The sequence below is a fragment of the Notothenia rossii genome (genome assembly GCF_949606895.1).
Source record: "Notothenia rossii genome assembly, chromosome: 9".
Classification (NCBI taxonomy): Eukaryota; Metazoa; Chordata; class Actinopteri; order Perciformes; family Nototheniidae; genus Notothenia; species Notothenia rossii.
In genome coordinates, this window is record NC_136907.1 from 74395513 (window position 1) to 74414666 (window position 19154).

The 19154-nt window shown below is 42.0% G+C and overlaps 1 protein-coding gene across 2 annotated transcripts in view; it reads right to left on the reverse strand.

Moving 5' to 3' along the window:
• Positions 1-850: 850 nt before the first annotated feature.
• The window catches only part of LOC307020883 (contactin-associated protein-like 4), a 181190-nt gene continuing 162886 nt past the window's right edge, over positions 851-19154 (reverse strand). Inside the window, exons 19-24 of one of the 2 annotated variants that reach the window (XM_079652566.1) lie at positions 18360-18584; positions 15908-16041; positions 14212-14299; positions 9723-9941; positions 7075-7146; positions 851-3961 (exon numbers count right to left, since the gene is read on the reverse strand). In XM_079652566.1, coding sequence (XP_079508692.1) covers positions 3765-3961; positions 7075-7146; positions 9723-9941; positions 14212-14299; positions 15908-16041; positions 18360-18584 — 935 coding nt within the window. In that variant the 3' untranslated portion in view covers positions 851-3764. The remainder of the gene's footprint in view (positions 3962-7074; positions 7147-9722; positions 9942-14211; positions 14300-15907; positions 16042-18359; positions 18585-19154) is intronic. The other variant, XM_079652567.1, reaches the window with a different exon arrangement.

Consider the following 19154-nt stretch of genomic DNA (forward strand, 5'->3'; position numbering starts at 1 on the left):
TAAAAGGTGCAGCGTCATGTTTCGTGCAGCTTCCACCACGCTGTGACTCAAGATAGAAACACAAAGTAGTGAGCTGCATATAATCCTGTGAGCTGCAGGACGAGCAAAGCAGAGGAAATGTGTGGCTTCAGCACATCAAAGGTTTTCCAGGCGTTAACCTAGAAGGATATGTTTGAGTTTTCTAAAAGGGAGCGAGTCCCAGTGGCATTTATCATCCTGCTCAACCGCATTGACTGTACTCTGATGAGACTGAATATCCCCTTTAGCTGGCCCTTCTGCACTGAGTTTCTGAACGCGCTGAAGATGTCAGTTTCACATCTCGTCTCTGATCAAAGAAAAGAATCAAACAGGAATCCGTTGAATCACCTCGGGGCGTCTTGAGTGTTTAAACGGGCTAAGTGTCTTTTCACAGAGAGTCACTTCTTGTGCTCCTGCAGCCTCACAGCTTTACATATTTCCCTCATCTGCGCTCTGCAGAGTGCTAACAGCCATCAGACATGTCAGCGCTGACGGATGTGAATCCTCCCACACTGTGGATTTGAAAGGAGCAAATATAAAAGACGTAAACATATCTAAATTGTCCTGGTTGATATGTGTCATCTTCATTTCACAAAGAAACAAAAGGGATGAAATTAATAACAAAACACGGGGGATTTCTTTTCACTCGGCTGCTGGCATGTCATCTCTTCATCCTTGGCATGTCGATGTGAACACAAGCTGGATCAGAGGCACAATGCACGTGGGATTCCTCGGGTGAGTCATCTGGAAAGCACAACAACCTGAAGTTCTCTTTTAGAAAAGCATCATTTATTTATTTTCATCAAACAGGACTTTGTTGAAACAGTCAGAGTGTGGGTGGAATCTGGATATTTAATATTTAACATCACTGTTATTCACCAACACTACAGTTACACTGAACACACGTCAACCAGCGCACTGTGAGAGAGGAGGTACTGAAAAAACAACACAAGGTTAGGCTGTTATTCTGTAGTCACACAATATCATGGAAAGACCAAATAACACGTCCCTTTTTGTTGCCTTGAACCCAAATACTTTAGATATAAAGAATGTCACAAATATATATTCTAATTGAAAAGAAAGCTCACTTGTTTCCCCCCAAAATCACAGTTGTTTTAAGCAAACGTTACTCAAACAGATGTACACTGTTCAGGAATGAATGTATCTCCACGTTGTGTTCAAAGCAGCAAACTGAAGCCTGAATAAAGGAACATCGTGTTTTTAAAATAGTTTATATACAATACTTGAGCTTTATGGAACAGATAATTAAGCTACATGAATCAAGTGTTGGACGCAGAGACACTATTTGTTAGAATGGGCAATTCCTTGTTATTTCTTTTGTTGGATTTGAGGACAGTAATGAAATGTCACCAGCCTCATCGACTCAAAGATTCAAGGCAAAATGAATTCATCCCCAGTCAAAGGACCGGGTCTGGAGGATTCACTAATATTGTGGAAGTTGACTGTTTTTCGGGAGGCTGTGGCGCAGTGGATGGTGTGTTGGTGTTGGGATTAGGGGGTCACAGGTTCAAACCCCACTGCAGTCAGCATGTCGTTGTGTCCCTGAGACACAGTACTGAGTATGTAAGTTGCTTTGGATAAAAGTGTCTAACAAGTAACATGTAATAATTCATAGAGTTAACTTTGATGGACTTTGAAATGTTTGCTTTGCTGACCAGTAGCAGCTCGGAGGGAGAGTTGGGGAATCTGAAATCTAAAAAGCTGTCCTTTCTTATCTCTGTTTCCCTCCAGTTTGATTTAACCTTTGCTGAAACTGCTCCAACGAGAAATGGTTTACAGACTTATGAGACAGGTGTTCATTTACAAAAACAGCTTTTTAGATGACAGTTTCCCATGTCAACTATATATTATTATTAAATGTTGTACGATCAGGAGAACAAAATGAAAAGGGGATGAAATGACGGAGAGTATAGAAATGGAGAGTTAGCGTTTAGCTTATCAATTACAGTATGTGATTAGTGATTAGTCCTAATGTCACCAAGCCTCCAAAGCAAACATATTTAATAAAAACATCTGGAGGAATTGTTGCATAACTTATGTCTTTCTCTTTTAAAATGGAGGTATTTAAAATGCTAAGATGCATGAGCTAATAAGGAGGTTTTAATGTATAAATCTGACTGTGAATGTAATGTATTTTTGTGCTTGAAATTGTTTGTTTTTTTGATAGTTCACAGCGAGACTATACATAACATGTTGATTTTCATGTTTGCACACATCACTCTAAAGTTGTTCTCAGTTAATTCTGTCTTAAAAGTCTACAATTTCCACCTTGGATCTAAATAAAGTCTTTATCTGTGCTGTGTTTCTGTTGCAGTGCGCTCCAGGTGCTCAGTGTGCAGGATTATCTGAGTGTCAAGGTTACCTGTGGACTTCCTCTCCTCTCTAAATTGCTGCAGTGCAGTGTGCTGCTGCAGGAGGAAGGACATCGCTGCTTCCTCACCTCTGGGATCAAGACAACAATGTGTGGCCTCAGCTGTTGTGAGGTGGAACAAAAGAGAAACACAAAGAGATGAATAATGCACTTTGAAGTTTGGGCAACTTCTGTCGTTAAAAGCCCATCTGTGCTTTGGGGTCTCAGAGAGAGGTGTGAGTTTGATGAGCAGCTGCTCCGCGTCCTCCCTCTATCAGTGTCTCTCTTTACACACGAGTTGAATTAACACATGGGGGGGTTTGCTCCATTTTGAAGTGTAAATATCAGGCTGTTTTCATCGTGTTCAGCCCGACACTTTCTATTGGATTATCTAGTCACAATCCAGCTGTCAGAGCGCAGCAGATTAGCATCTCAGAAACACATTAGCTGTCTCTGTGTGCAGGGAAAGAGGTGACGGAGCGCCACAGTGCTATAGAGTCTGTCAGCGTTAAAAGCTTCAGAGGCATCTAGAGAGCGGGGAGAGGACGCTCCCAGCAGGCGGAACACAGCAAGGAAGAGAACACTTTAAAACAACCTGTACAACTACAATCCATTATGGATGTACCTCTCTTCCATGCTGTTTCTTCAATGGGAAATGGTGTTAAAAGGGAAAGAAAATGAGTTTAAGAGAACGAGTGAAAACATAAAGTGGAAAATAATTCCTCCTGCTTAAAAAGTCTTCAAATCTCTCGACAAGTAGCTGCCAGACTGCAGAGTGCCATTTTGACTTTGAAGGCGCCACTTGTTAACACCAAAATCTGTGATAGCAAGATGTTGCTGGAGGAAAATCTTTTTTTAATTCAGGCGCTGAATGGGGTTCGAAAATCATAAAAAAAACGTCCCGGTGTTTGGTGGGTGTTTGCAGGCTGCTGCAGGCATGCCATTTCGCTCCCGATGCACCACAACAAGACATTAAAACCACAGAAGCAATCTTCTTAACTTCCTCATTACGAGTCAAACCTTTCCAATCAAGCTAACATCCATTTCTTATCCTAATAGAAACGTGCATCAGCCACGACGCCCTGATTCACGGAAATAAAGTTGGGTTTAAATACTGTAAATTATATATATATTCGATCATGTGCAACCTTTTCGAAAGGACATTAATTGGCCATCACTTTCACATTTAGATTTTGGAATATTTACAAGAGTATAAACACATATTAAGTCCAGCACTGTTGCCTGTGTGTATCAGTCTCTACAATATGTACAGAGAGAGAAACATCTGTGGGAATTGTTCCTTTTTTCTGCCTTCCAGTGGAGTCTCTGAGCGTCTCTGAGTGCAGAGCAGAGTCCCGGGTCATCAGGCCGTCGCTCAGATGAAATACTCCTTTGGGTTTTCAGAGGAGACGTTCTGGGGGTCCGTCTGGTTGTTGAAATGGAAGTCCTGGCTGTCTTCCTGTTTGACTCCCTTCACTTCCTGGTTCCGGTACGTCTCTTTTCTCCGGTAGAGGAATCTGGCCGTTATCGCCAGCACGGTCACAACCACGAATATCACCACCGCTATGACCCCTGCAGGGAAGAGGACATTTACGATGACATATTTAGATGTTACTAAAACATATAAAATACAAATAAAGATGAGTTTAGATCTGAAACATATGATCAGGTCATAAAATAAGATTAATTCATTCAAACGATATTATATAAAGCCTCTAAGTATTTCAAATGAACTCCACCTTCGCTGTTGATGACATTACAATACGGCTTAGATATAGATACATTAAAAATAGTTATAAAATAATACACTAACACTGACAGTATCCCCTCATTAATATGCATTAGGTCATTTAAATAATTTTACTTTTGATACTTCAAGTAGGGTTGGGCAATGTGTAAAATAATCAAATATTACGATATTTATTTTTAACAAATACCTCAATATCGTTATTGCTATAATGTGGTAGGGTCTCAAAACAATGCTTTCAGAAAACATTGACACAATGAGAATTAAGATAAATAATAATCACAGCTGTAGATTTTGTGATAAATGGGTAACTGCACAAGTCCTATCATTTCAGAAAAGTACATTACTGTAATTCAGCCTTTAAAAGCAGAAAAATACAAAACATTCCGATGTATAGTCTTGTATCACAATATCGATATGATGCCCAGCCTTAACTTCAAGTATATTTTGAATGCAGGAAATGTTCCTGTAATGTTCCTGTAATGTACGATGGAGGACAGGTACGAAAATAACGCGCTATAACAGCACAACATATTTCCATGAGGAGAAAACACACGCAGCGTCAGAAACAATGCATCTTCACCAACTTGACAACACATGTGCAGCATATAGAATATTTTAAATCACTAAAAGCGCTGCATAAACTAAACGCTGTAAAAAAAAAAAGGAAACGGGGACGCAAGGCGAAGTCCCTCCCCTTCCGGTGGACCTCCATGGGACCTTATTTCAGAAAAATTATGTATTGAAGTCAATGGCGAGAGAAAAGTTATCCTTCGATCCCGTTTGAATTACACATATGATGTTTGTCAATTTAAAAGATAATTTTGCAAGTCAAAAAAATAAAAATGTGTCGTAAAACTGTGAAGTAACACTTTTGTTTGTGTGAAACCGCTCAATGAACTACATCTCTGGTCTTGCACACGTCACCAACACCAAGATGGCTGTCACGTTGGCACATTTCACCTCTTTCTTTCAGAATGAGGCGAAAAGTATTAAAAGAGGTGAAAATCATTACAAGTCTGGGCATTCTGAGAGCTGTACATACACACACATTGCGTATTTTTCCTAGTCTTATATTTCAACAGTTTTACGACAAACTGTGACTTTTTTTACATGGAAATTATTTTTTAAGATTGACAAACATTATATGTGTAATTCGTGGCACAATTCAAACGGGATCGAAACATAAGTTTTCTCTCCCCATTGACTTCAATACACAATTTTTCCGAAATAAGGTCCCATGGACCGGAAGTAGAAGGGCGGGACTTCGCCTCTCTATAATAAGAACTGGATTCAGCGTGGGAGGCGGGGTCTCGTTCTTTCCTATGAGAGCTGCTCGTTGGCGCAGGAAGACAAAATGGCCCACATTTTGAGAGAGCGAAACGTCACAGATTACCCGTCATGCCTGGCTGTCAGAGCAGAAGAACCCGTATGTGCGCTCACAGAGCATGCGCCCCTTAAGCCCCGCCCCCCCGAGCTCCCACTCTCGGCTCACTAGAATGAATGGAGAGAGAAAATAAATCTAGATTCGGCTTTTAGCGCATTTTACAACTTTAAGGACCACATGATTCTAATAAGGGCTATAAAATAGTTCATACTGGGTAGTTTATTTATTTAAAAAAAAATTATCCGCTGATTTACAGACGTCTCTTTCCCCATGTTCTTCAATGGGAAAAAGTCTTTCTGGGCCGGGTGACGTCACGGACTGATACGGAAATTGTAGTACCGCCGTTTGGACACAACGAATATTTTCATCAGAATCCGGCGTACTTCCTGGGTGCTTGCCTGAGTTCTTGTTGCTATCGAGGCTAGCTAACTCAGCTAACCTCGTCACATTGGAAGGAATCATGTGATCACAAAGTTAAAATAAGCCGATAAAACGTTCAATTAACAGCGACTCTTGGCCAACTTTATAATCCCCGTATGTCACAAGCACTCTGCTCTCATCTGTGCTTTTGAAACTGCAGCGCGTTTCTCCTAATGGCATTTTGGGCCATTATAGCACCTTTTTGCTATGTTAAAGTTTTACATTTTGTTTTTCCGACTTTTACAAGGGTGAATGACTTCTTCTACTGGCAACCGACTGAGTAGAGCCTATATTGTAACCAACATTTTGATGTGTGCTCCTTTCTCTGAATCCTCTGAAAGCCGCGCTGCACGCTGACTGTCTCGCTGACCGTCTCGCTGACTGTCTCGCTCGCTGACTGTCTCGCTGGCTGACTGTCTTGCTGACTGTCTCGCTCTCTGACTGTTTCGCTCTGACTGTTTCGCTCTCTGACTGTCTCTCTGACTGCCTCGCTGATTGTCTCACCGACTGTCTCGCTGAGTTTCTGAGGAATAAATCCATCACAGTTGACTTTGGTCGCAGAGCTTTTTGTGAAACCACAGAGCGATGATTTCTGCACATCCCTGTCTCCTCTGGTTTTGTAAGATCTGTCCCCCTGCAGTCTGATTTGTTCTCCTAATCTGACTTCCACACACTGTGAACAGGTTTTTCATATTTTCGGACTCAGCTGGACTCTTCTGTTCTGCACATTTCGTTATCCAGAGAAAGTTTCATTTAATTGCAGTCCTGAAATAAAACTGAAATCTATTTTGCACTGCGTTTTGAGATAACTGTGTGAACGTTTCTCCATCAGCATGTCATTTTCAGTGGATCTTTAATTGGTCTTTTGTGCGCTGAGACACAGAAATACAGAGATTTAACGGACACTTTTAAATGACTTTTTCACGCTTATAGAAACCAATCAATCTTCACTTTAAATCAATCTGTCTGGCCAGAAATATTTAGCTAAACATTTTTCTTTTTGATGGATTTTCTTTACCCATAATGTCACATTTGCAGGCTTTCAGCAGGGTATCGCTCATCAATGACATATTGAGTGTAATCGTTGACTCTCACAGTTAAAAGAAGTCCAATAAAAAACAGGTTCAGTACCTCCAATTAGAGCCGAGTCAGTCCTGATGGCATTGACTAAAGGTTGACCTGAAGCCACTACACCAGAGTGATCTACGGCAGAGAAAGGCAGAAGGAGAGATTGAGGAAGGAAAATGAGTGACCAAGAATGAAAAGAGGAGATGTGAGAAGAATAACAGAAAAGCAGAAATAAAGTAAGAAGATATGGAGGGAAAATAAGAGCAGAAAAAAAGAGACATTTAGAGACAAAATCATCATTCAGAGCAGACAGGAGGAACAGCAGCAGCTCTATGGAAGCAACATGAAGCTGGAGGAAGACGACTCAGAGGAGAGGCACTGGGAACTCCCCTCTGGTGTCAACATTAATTATCTCATCAGGCACATTGTCACGAGTCTCCTCAACAACGTGTGCATACTTAATGAGGCCATTACACAGTGAGAAACAGCAGCTCCTACCAAGGGAAGATAAGCTCACAAACAAACAAAGGGGAAATAATGGCACACTTGCAGATTTGTAAGCAAACATCATTTCAGGGGCACGGTTCAACATATCATTTATTTTTTATTTCAGCCAACCTACAACCACACATTTACTACAACATAGTGTTAAAACCAGTGCAAATTAAAAAAACCTGGCACTAAAGAAGCGTCCTTACAGAGTGCCTATTGTCCTCCATACTGAACAAATGCAGTACTTTGGTGTAATGATAGACCATCTGCTATCCAGGGAAAAGCACAATGAATATATCTCTAAAAGGACAAAACAACGATTTCATTTTCTCCGCCGCCTTAGGTCCTTTGGGGGCGAGTAGACAAATCCTTATTGTTTTTCACATCTGTGATTATAAGCGTTCTACAGTATTGCAATACTACATGGTACACGTGTTTGTCTTTTAAGTGAAAGCTGCTCCACCAAACAAGTAACTCTATCAGCCATAACTACATATTAGAGCTGACCAACAACATCTCCTCTGACCCAAACCATCTTGAGCAGCGAATGTGAATTGTTGCCATCAAATGACATACACAGGGTCCCAGGATTTATACATTTAGACCAGGGGTGTCAAACTCAATTTCATTGCGGGCCACATCAGCATCATCAAAGGGCCGGTTGTAACTTTTAGACTATATAAATATACATATATAAATATGTCATAAAGTAATGTATTATATTACATTATTGCCTCTGAATTGGATTGTTATCGTATAGGGTAATAACTTCATAATCAACTGCGTCTGAAAGCAGAAGTCCAGGGCAAATAATTGCAAGTCTCTTTCAGTGCACATGTCACAAAACGAGATGCATTGTGGGATATGTAGTTTATGGGCAACGTGCTTCTGTATTACATTACATGTTATCCAAAGCGACTTACATACTCAATTCTGTGGACAATCCCCACAGGAGCAATTTGAGGAGAAGTGTCTCAGGGACACAACGACATGCTGACTGCAGTGGGGTTTGAACCTGTGGCCCCCTGATCCCAACACCAACACACTAGCCACTGCGCCAAACGCCTCCCAGTAAACTGGCATGTAACCATATAATAAACGTATTATATTCTTTGCAAGCTCTCGCGGGGCCACATAAAATGAAGTTGCGGGCCGGATTTGGCCCCCGGGCCTCGAGTTTGACACCCCTGATTTAGACTGAAACACTCCTTTGTGCTAGATTCAATCCTCTGAATGCAGAGTCTATCAAATTATGTTATGTTAAAAGTCTGTTTCCTTGTTTTAGTTTTTTTGGTATTTGCCCTTGTTGATGTCACAAATGGAGCTGCTGTGATGCAAGAAAAATCGCATCATATCGTCTCATATGACACATTCATGAATTCAAGCACACACAACCATCACTCGTCCTCCATGCCAACTTTCAGCCTCCATAGTCAACAGGTGGGAAAAGGACTGATAGAGAGCGCTAAAAAGATGTTGTCGATGCTAAAAGAAAAGTCAGCAATTAATGATTGGGCTTTTGGGAAAAGACAAGAGCAGTGACCTTTAAAATAATAAGAAATATCCTCTGTGTTTTAATCTATTTGCTGTGAGTCCGGTGACTCGAGGGATGCATTTATTCTTGCATTCATTATGTGGAATTTGTTTGGATCAACCAATTTTACAGCCGTTTCCCAATTCAGTTTTGCAATGAGAAGAAGGTCACTGTTGAGCCCCTGTTGTGTATGAAAGTAAACTTTTCCTCCGAGTTGCAGTGACTCAGCAGATAAACAGAGGGGCAATCAGCAGCTGAGCAGCGATTTCTCCTTCGGGGAGTCGGAAGAGGCCAAGAATAAAAGTTACAGGATATTATTATGGACTGAAACATGTGTCCAAATGACTTCTAATTGTGCTTCATAACAGCTGGATGTTCGGTCTCTACCCACGGCAAAATGTCAAAGTGTCCTTGGGCAACCTACTGAACCCTACTTTTCTCCTCGAGGCATGTCAATGGTTTTAAAGTGTATGTAATTCACTCTGGATGAAATAGTCAGCGAAGAGACATGTAATAATAAGCAATCTAAATGTAAACAGACAATAAAAACCTTTGTATCTCTTTCCCAATTGCACTGATGGAAGCCAAACTTGAAAACAACAAATAGTACACTGAATGAATGCAACAATCTTGCACGGGTCAGTCCAGTAAAACTAAAAGACCTAACCATGTGGTCTTCTCCTACCTGACAGGTGGTGTGTGTTCTCTGCTGCGTAGGGATTGGCTGCAGCCGAGGAGCCACAGCTGGACTGCAGTAAAGGTCCGGAGATGGTGACGGGGCTGCTGTCCGGGTGCAGCAGAGCAGCTTTCAGAGGGCTGATGGAGTTAAAGCGGACCACCGAGAGACAGCCGGAGAAACCCAGAGACGCCAACCTGGACAGATCTGGATCCAGATCCTCAGAGTCTGGAGAGGGAAGGGTCAAACACTTTAAAAAAAGATTACTGTAACACTTCGATTTCTGCCACCTGTTTTATGTCTTGTCCTTATATGTTTCTTTGTTAAGCGACCTTGGGTTGATGAAAGGCGCTATATAAATTAAAGTTAGCATTATTATTATTACTGCAAGTGTTTTCTGACAAGATTTCGTATATTATATTTATTCCCTTTTAATGCAATGTGTTTCCTAGTGACAGTTCAAACCAGCTCTGGAACAAGGAATCATTTTTTTTTAAAACAACTGACTTTGTTTCGTTATTTTTCAGATTCACGTGACAAATATGCTTATTCACTTTCTTGCCAAGAGGTATTTGTAAAAGATAGATTATTTTAGCACAGGGACTGCAAACAGGGGACAAAGGCTATTAAGTATTCTGTTCTAAAGTAACAAAATGCTCACAAAATAAATAAATAAATAGTACATAAATCAAAGCATAAAACCTATGCATTGTGGTTTTATAGGTGCTGATCGTAGCTTTGTAATTAAGGTATCATGAGAAACAATCTTAACTCTCTGCAAGACTCTCTCATCAATACACTTAGTTAGTGTATGTGGGAGGCTGTGGCGCAGTGGAGTAGTGTGTTGGTGTTGGGATCAGGGGGGCACAGGTTCAAACCCCACTTCAGTCAGCATGTCGTAGTGTCCATGAGACACTTCACCCCAAATTGCTCCTGTGGAGATTGCCCACAGTATTGAGTATGTAAGTCGCTGCGGTCCTGCCTGGGTCTCGTCATGCTGCCTCCCTGAAGGCTCCCACAGGATTGTAGATTCATCTTCTTATTATACACACATGCATTTCCTAACATTTGGACTATCTATGCTGTAGAATGTATTATCTTTTCAATTTACACACGGCATCTATTGCACGTCTGTCCGTCCTGGGAGAGGGATCCCTCCTCTGTTGCTCTCCCTGAGGTTTCTCCCGTGTTCCCCTTTAAACTGTGGGGTTTCTCTGGAAGTGTTTCCTTGTACGATGTGAGGGTCTAAGGACAGAGGGTCTAAGGACAGAGGGTGTCGTATTGTGATACTGATATTCTGAACAAACTGCTGTTGTATTAGCTGTAAAGTGTCTCTACTGTAGGCTATTTTTATTATATGTACAGCACTTTGGCTCGACCAAAAATCGTTTATAAATGTGCTATATAAATAAAACTTGATTTGATTTGATAAAAACGTCAACAAGTAACATGTCATGTGATCAAAAAAGGTTAAAAAACTAGATAACTTTTAGTCGTTAAGAATTAGTTACGAAACAGTTCCTTTAATACAAGTGCAGCAACATGCATTACTTGTTTGAGATACTCAGAATACTTTATTTACTCCAGGGGTAATTGGATGTTAAGAAGAAGAAGAAGATGGACCTTGGAAGATAATCCAATATCAGTTTCCACTCTGTCGTACACACACATGCGTTTTTATACAGGTACATACAGTACACACTTTTTACATCATGCAAATACACACACAGTTATATGCACACATGCAGTTGAGAGGTCAGAGCGGAGGCAGCCACTCTAGCCGGCGCCAGTGAGCAGTCGGGGGTTAGGTGCCTTGCTCAAGGGCACGTCGGCAGTGGCCCAGGAGGTGAAATGGCTCCTCTCCAGTACCAGTTCACACTCCGTATTTGTTGGTCCGATCGGGACGTGAACCGGAGACCGGTCGGTCCAAAGTCCAATCCCCTACAGATTTAACCACTGCCGCCACATGTTGTCTCAGTTGCTCTAATTCAGACTACAATTCAATACAATTATATTACAATAAATACAACAATATATTGTGTAAAATGTGCACATTCAAAAACATAGAGTGGTGTATTTGTATTGATGCCGAATAAAAGATAATTTCTGGGAATGTAGCCAATGTCAAATAGTCATTTGTTTTAAACAAACATTTCATCAAAAACAACTGGAGACATTTCTTCCTACGGGTAGATTATTGTTTAATAAACAGAACAAGTAAGACTTTAATGCTGAATATTGTTTTTATATGAGTGTTTTTTTCAATGTGTTATTTCAAAGAGCACAGATTAACTAACTGGACCACTGGTGTGTTAAATAAATAACTTTGTATTTATCCGTGCTAATGATTGAACTTTTAACCTTTCGCTTGGAGGCTTTAATCTCTGATCTGGAGGGACGACTCGTTCAATAAAAACACGACAGACTTCGACTCTGCTTCACCTCTCCCTGTTATCAGAGCAGGACAATAGTGGCAGCTTATTGACTCTAATGATACACACACACACACACACACACACACACACACACACACACACACACACACACACACACACACACACACACACACACACACACACACACACACACACACACACACACACACACACACACACACACACACACACACACACACACACACACACACACACACACACACACACACACACACACACACACACACACACACACACACACACACATTACAGTGATTGCTTCAGCTTCCAGTGTGCATCCATCACTCCTGGAGACAGATGTGCACCCTCACCTCTCTCTGTTCACTTTATTGACTCAGATCTGTTCATCATTCACCTCCTCTCCCTCACAGCAGTGTAAACAGCAGCTGTGAGGCCCGCATTAGCGCTGTCAGCAGCTGCAGCAGTGTCTGGTCACATGACTGAGAGGTGACACATGTGCATGTTGATGAGAGCAGCAGGAAGCATTACCGCAGCCTGTAAAACGCTCTCAGTGGAAACACTCTTCACTCCGCCACCTCTCTGACTCTCTGTATTCCTTCCGGGTCGATTAGTTAGGCTGACGGATGACGGGCTGCCAGTAAACGACAGAAAATCCACTTTCCTGCTGCTGTTCTGACGCTGATCTGACTCTAAGCCTCCTGTGGTGTGACAGAGGGGCGGACCGCTCACACGCTGACATGACGGTTAAAACACCGAGCTGAGTTACACGTATTCGAGTTTTACAACCAAAAATAGAACACATATCTAATCATTTGTATTGGCTACTCCAAGGTATTTGGTGCGTGGGACTGTAACCAAACTGTTGTGGAATAGTCGCTGTTATGTACGGTGGCTGAGAGGTGCCAATGCGCCACAATGCCCCAAATCCTTTCCATTGGGAGAAAACGCGCGGGCCCTTTCAGAAACAATATGCGCTTTCACACCGGAGTACTTTTCCCTTTTAGTTCTGATAGTTCCTGGGATTTTGCGTTCACACCAAAAAGAGAACTTAGTTCATGAGAACTTTTCCCCCCTTTTTAGTGCCTGCTAGAGAGGTGGTACTTTCCTGGGAGAAAAAAGTTCCAATTTCTGATTGGCTGGTCGGATTGCAAACCACGCCCCGTAAAACTTGTAAAAAGACATTGTATTTGCTGGCGTTAGCATTATTAGCATTAGCATTAGCCCAGCGCAGAAACGCAGAGAGAATAACTTATGGCAACACAAAATAAAACATGGGAGCGGTGGAGATGAGGAGGCGTCGGTGTTCTGGCGATTTACTCGGAAGGCTTCAGTAGAAGCTGCTGGGAGTCCCAGCAGCTTCTACTGAAGCCAGTCCCCAACTCCGGGGACTTCCGGCCGGGGACTTCGGGTGGCAGTATACGCCGTGAAGTTGTTTGTGGCCTGCCAGTAAACCCAAAGCAGAAGAAGAAGAAGAAGAAGAAGAAGAAGAAGTGACGTCAGCGGCTTCATTTGCCTAATCCTCCCTCAGGGACTTATTCCGGTGTGAACGCGATCTGCTCTTTAGTTCCATGGGGGAACTAAGCAGAGCAAAGTACTTGGTGTGAATGCGGCTAATGCAAATAAAAAAAACACTAATGTGCCAAAATACATGAAAATGAAGGAACATCTTCTCCAACTTGACAACACACATGCGCAAAGTTCCCTGAAAGCATAAACTAAATTCTGCAAATAAAAAACACTTCAGGAAGCTCATAAAGTTAGCCATGCGCGTGTGTAGTCGATGAAGTTGTTCTTCACAGACACAGCTCTACCTTGCAGTAAACGATGTTTTGTGTTTGAGATGAGAGACAACAGAAGACGTCCTGCAGCAGCTGTGATCTTCTGAAATCAACTTCTCAAACTCTTATGAAGCAAAAATAAAGACCTTTATTGAAAAGAAGCTCTTATATTTTGCCTCAGACTTCTTTGAATTATATTTCCATTTGCATTAATTCCCCCAAATATTCCTGGACTGAGCGTCACATCTGTTCTAAAGTGCTCTCTAATTAAAAAGGCCTCTGCTTTTACTGCCTCTCTCTTACCGTGCACTCTGCCCAGCACCAGCCACTTGATGCCGTTGAATTCTCCGTCTGATGTCAGGTTGAAGTCTTCTCTGGGGTTCTGGTCGATCTGAAAGAGGATCATTGTTTTTCTAAATTAGAATTTAAAATGTCTTACTTTGGTTACTCCTAGCCAAAGATTTCTTACATGCAAAGATTTTAAGTTTGCTCTAAAGATGGCAAGAAAAAGCTCACAGTGAGATCTAGATGGGAAGTGTTCAACCAAATGTTAAGATTGATGTTCTGGCGACTTAGAAACACCCTCATATAATTCAATATACTGTTGTTGAGATATCTTCTTATAGTCTAAACCAGGGCCCACTCCTTTTCAGCTGGGGAGCTACTTTTAAAATGACCAAGTCAAAGTGATCTACCTACAGGGCCGCCCCTTCCCAAAGCCATGTGGTGAGGCCCTGTGTGTCGCGAGTGGGGGGGGGCTTGTGGACTGCGAACACCGGAACCTCGAAGCGGCGGAGAAACTGTGGAGCACTTACACTTATTGTGCTGCATTAGCGATTCAGATGAGGAGGTGAGTCCCCCCTTATACCCTTTGTATAAATTGTTAGGCTAACTAGGTAATCAGCTCGCCGGTGATTTGCAGTTGGCGCAGTTGTCCGCGCATGCGTGTGCGGCATGTACGTCAATCAATTGGCTAATGCCATAGTAAGGATGGATGATATGCTAATTTTTTTTTTTTCAATGCCATGCGATCTACCCACACTACCGACCGGCCGATCGCGATCAACGAATTGGGCAGCCCTGGTCTAAACTGTCAAAGTATTTCCACAGAGTATGTTTTCAGATATGATTCATGATGATGGAAACTGATACCATGCAGATGCAGCTCTTATTATGAACATTGGAGCCTCACTCCACTGAATCAAGAGTCCATTCAAGGAGAGGTCACCTTGTATTTCCATTAAGGGTGATAATTATACAGCACGCTGGCAGCTGGTTGGATGAAGTTAACCTCATAAATCATCTGAGGCTGTTGTTAACAAGATAACATTCAGTAGATCCAGATATGATATTAATGCTTCATATTTCACCTGGAGCCGTTTTATTGTTCGGTGCTGCCCCGTGTAGCTGCATGCTGGACAGTCTGACGGGGGCTTTATCATACAGACCATTATCACAATACAATAACACACACAGGGAGGAAAGGGATTGCCTGTGTGTGCGTCATTGCATCTGCCCTTGAGATCGGTGCCTCATTTTAAACCTGTCCTCCAACACTCAGTATTTTGGTGTAAATTGAGAAAAAAAGTAAAGAGGCTTAAGCCCAAACAGATTTGGGTTTATAACACGTTATAATGTAGCTGTAAAAGCGTTCATTTACGTATTTGAAAACAACTAAGTCCAGTGTGCACCCATAAGTAGAGGCTTTTTAGTGTGTGTGTGTGTGTGTGTGTGTGTGTGTGTGTGTGTGTGTGTGTGTGTGTGTGTGTGTGTGTGTGTGTGTGTGTGTGTGCTTGATTTAACCATGTGTATAGCAGATGTATTCCCACGAGAGGTTATAATGGCTTAGAATGTCCTTATGCATCAGGGTAAACAGCGTTTCAATCTCCCTGTCTGACATTAAAGTTGACTTTGACTTTATTCGACTCCAAATGGGAAGCATATGGTCATTTTTACTCCTCTACATTTATTTGACAACCTTAGTTAGTAGTTATTTCACCTGCAGAGACACAGAGTCGGTCAGTCTCCTGAGGGTGACGGTGTGCAGTTCTCCGTCTGCCAGACTCTTCACTTTGCTCTTCAACACCTCAGCGTCTCTGCTGCTGTCCAGCTTGTACCGTACCTCCAACGTATCTACACACACACACACACACACACACACACACACACACACACACACACACACACACACACACACACACACACACACACACACACACACACACACACACACACACACACACACACACACCAAAAATATATGGTTACATTAAAGATCTCACAATAAATCAAACAAACTTACAAACACTGCATTGCAAAAATCAGGCATATCTTGCCTCAAAACGATGCAGAGAAACTAGTCCATGCATTTGTTACTTCAAGGCTGGATTGTTGTAACTCCTTATTATCAGGGTGTACAAAGAAGTCAGTTAAGTCGCTTCAGCTGATTCAAAATGCTGCAGCTCGTGTACTAACCAGAGTTAGGAAAAGGGACCACATTACTCCTGTTCTGGCTGCCTTACACTGGCTCCCTATAGAACATAGGATAGAATTTAAAATTCTTCTTCTCGCCTACAAAGCCCTTAATGGGCAGGTGCCATCTTACCTTAAAGAACTCATTATACCCTACTGTCCTACTTGGGCATTGCGTTCCAAGAATGCAGGGTTGTCGGTTGTTGCTAGAGTCTCTAAAAGTACAATGGGAGCCAGAGCCTTTTCTTATCAAGCTCCACTTTTGTGGAATCAGCTTCCAGTTTGTGTTCGGGCGGCAGACACCCTATCCGTTTTTAAGAGTGCGCTTAAGACCTTCCTTTTTGATAAAGCTTATAGTTAGGGCTGATTAGATTCAGCCCCTAGTTTTGCTGCTATAGGCTTAGACTGTCGGGGGACATCTTACTTCTTCCTTCTCTCTGTCTATACCTGTGTACTCTCATGTTCCAATTAACCCAGCTTCCCCAAATGTCTTTCTTTTTGGTGTCTATATACGCCGGGATCCGGAGTCATGGATGATCCTGTGGTTCTCTGTCATGGATCGCGAGTCCTGGATCTTGAGTCGTGGCTGTGGTCCTGGATCATAAGTCCTGGATGGATATCCTCGTGGATTCATCTTCCTATTATACACACATGCATTTCCAAACATTTGGACTACCTATGTTGCAAATGTATTATCTTTTCAATTTACACACGGCATCTATTGCACGTCTGTCCGTCCTGGGAGAGGGATCCCTCCTCTGATGCTCTCCCTGAGGTTTCTCCCATGTTCCCCTTTAAACTGTGGGTTTCTCTCTGGAAGTTTTTCCTTGTACGATGTGAGGGTCTAAGGACAGAGGGTGTCGTATTGTCATACTGATATTCTGTACAAACTGTGAAGTCCACTGAGACAAATGTAACATTTTTGATATTGGGCTATATAAATAAACATGGATTGATTGATTGACAAACAGACGGATGAACATTTTAAATTATTTCAAGGTGAATATGTTGTTTTCCTGAAAATGGCCTCGCCACGTCCTGTAATCTTGGCTCTCAGGGTAAACACATTTAATCCTTCAAAGATAAATCAGATTATTTAAAAAAAAAGATTTCTGTATCAAAAGGATAACGAGTCAATACCACAGCTAATCCAATGAAATCTCCTAATATCAAAGTATTAAGTGCAGATTTAAGAAAAGGAGGGATAAGAAGTTACATTGTGACCTTCATTTGATTTCTTTATACAGCATGTGCTTTCGTAGCATACATAAACAGTTTCATTTGAAGGAGAATGTAGTTATAGCAGGACAAAAGGTGCCTTCAGTAGAGACGTTGTGTTTGGACTGATGGGCGATTGCAGTTGAGGGTAAAAAGAAATGAGGCGTCTCAGAGCGAATGAGAGAAAGCTCTCCGGGATTTAATTTGTCTTTTCATTTTAAGTGCATTTACCTGACGACTCCACGGTCAGCAGGAAGCCTTAACGCCACGCTTTCCATCAGCTTCCTCTCATTAACACCAATACAAATCCATTTACAGCCAATCAGGCAGCAAAGTGCCAGCTCTGTAGGGCTCTCGTAAAAAGGAATTTCAAATGAAGTGGCTCCTACTACTCCTAAAAGCCAAACTCACAACGTAATTATTTAACAAATCAGCAAGTTTTCTGCCACCCATTAGCAGAAAAGAACACTGAGAGGAGATTTGAGGAACATTGAATGGAAGATAAAGGAAGTAGAAAGAACTTGGAGGTGAACAGGAAGCGTTAGTACAAATGGCTTATGCTAAAGTTTGAAGAGCGTTCTGAACATGAGTTTGAATAACCTCGTTCTAAAGTAAATAAATGAAACCCTCAAAGGAGAAGAAAATAAGAAGCATGGGATGAGGCAACTCAGGAAGGAAGACAGATTATCAAAGACCCTCCATGTTGAGCTTTGAGAGCCACATGAACCACAAGCTCCTTGAAGATGCGAGCGCCCCCTCACCGTGCTTGTTGATGAGCAGGGCCAGGTACTGGGTGTAGTAGGAGCTGACGTAGAGCAGCAGAGCCGGGCTCTGATTGGTCCTGAAGCTCAGCGAGACGTTCTCTCCTCTCAGCGTCAGGTCCGAGTAGATGGAGGACGGCAGGGCGCTGCTGTTCCTGCTCAACTCGTACGGCTCCTTGAAGGTGTAGCGCAGCGACGTGGCCGACTGGAAGCTGGCCGACAACTCTGAGGAAAGAGAGATAGAATGTACAGGATCTGAATCATGGAGACCATTTGGCCACTGGGGCTTTGATTCAAGTTAAATATTTGAAAAGCTCTAAAACAGACTGTATATGATAAATGTAGAGTATGGTAATAGATCCTTATCCTTTAGACCAGTGGTTCCCAACCTGGGGGGCGCCAAAGATAGCAGGGGGGGCGCCAGGCCTCAGATGATTTGAGGCCAAATATCATATTTAGACTTTTTTTATTTTTTTTATTTTTTACATATAATTGTAAGGCAATACATGATTGTCACTAAAAGCCTTGTCTCTACATTTCAATAAAATATAAAAAATAATTGATTAATTAATTTGAATAACAATTCAAGTTAGTAGCTATTAAAGGCATGAAAAGACAGAAATGTATAATTCTTTCTTTAATAGAAATATTTCTTCTGCCCGTAAAGTGTCCAAACCGGGCTTTTCTGGATACCGCTGTTGCGCCCGCCACTTCCAACCGGAGTCATTTGGGGGGGCTCTTGGGAAAGAAGGTTGGGAACCACTGCTTTAGACAACAGCAGATAAACACCCAGAC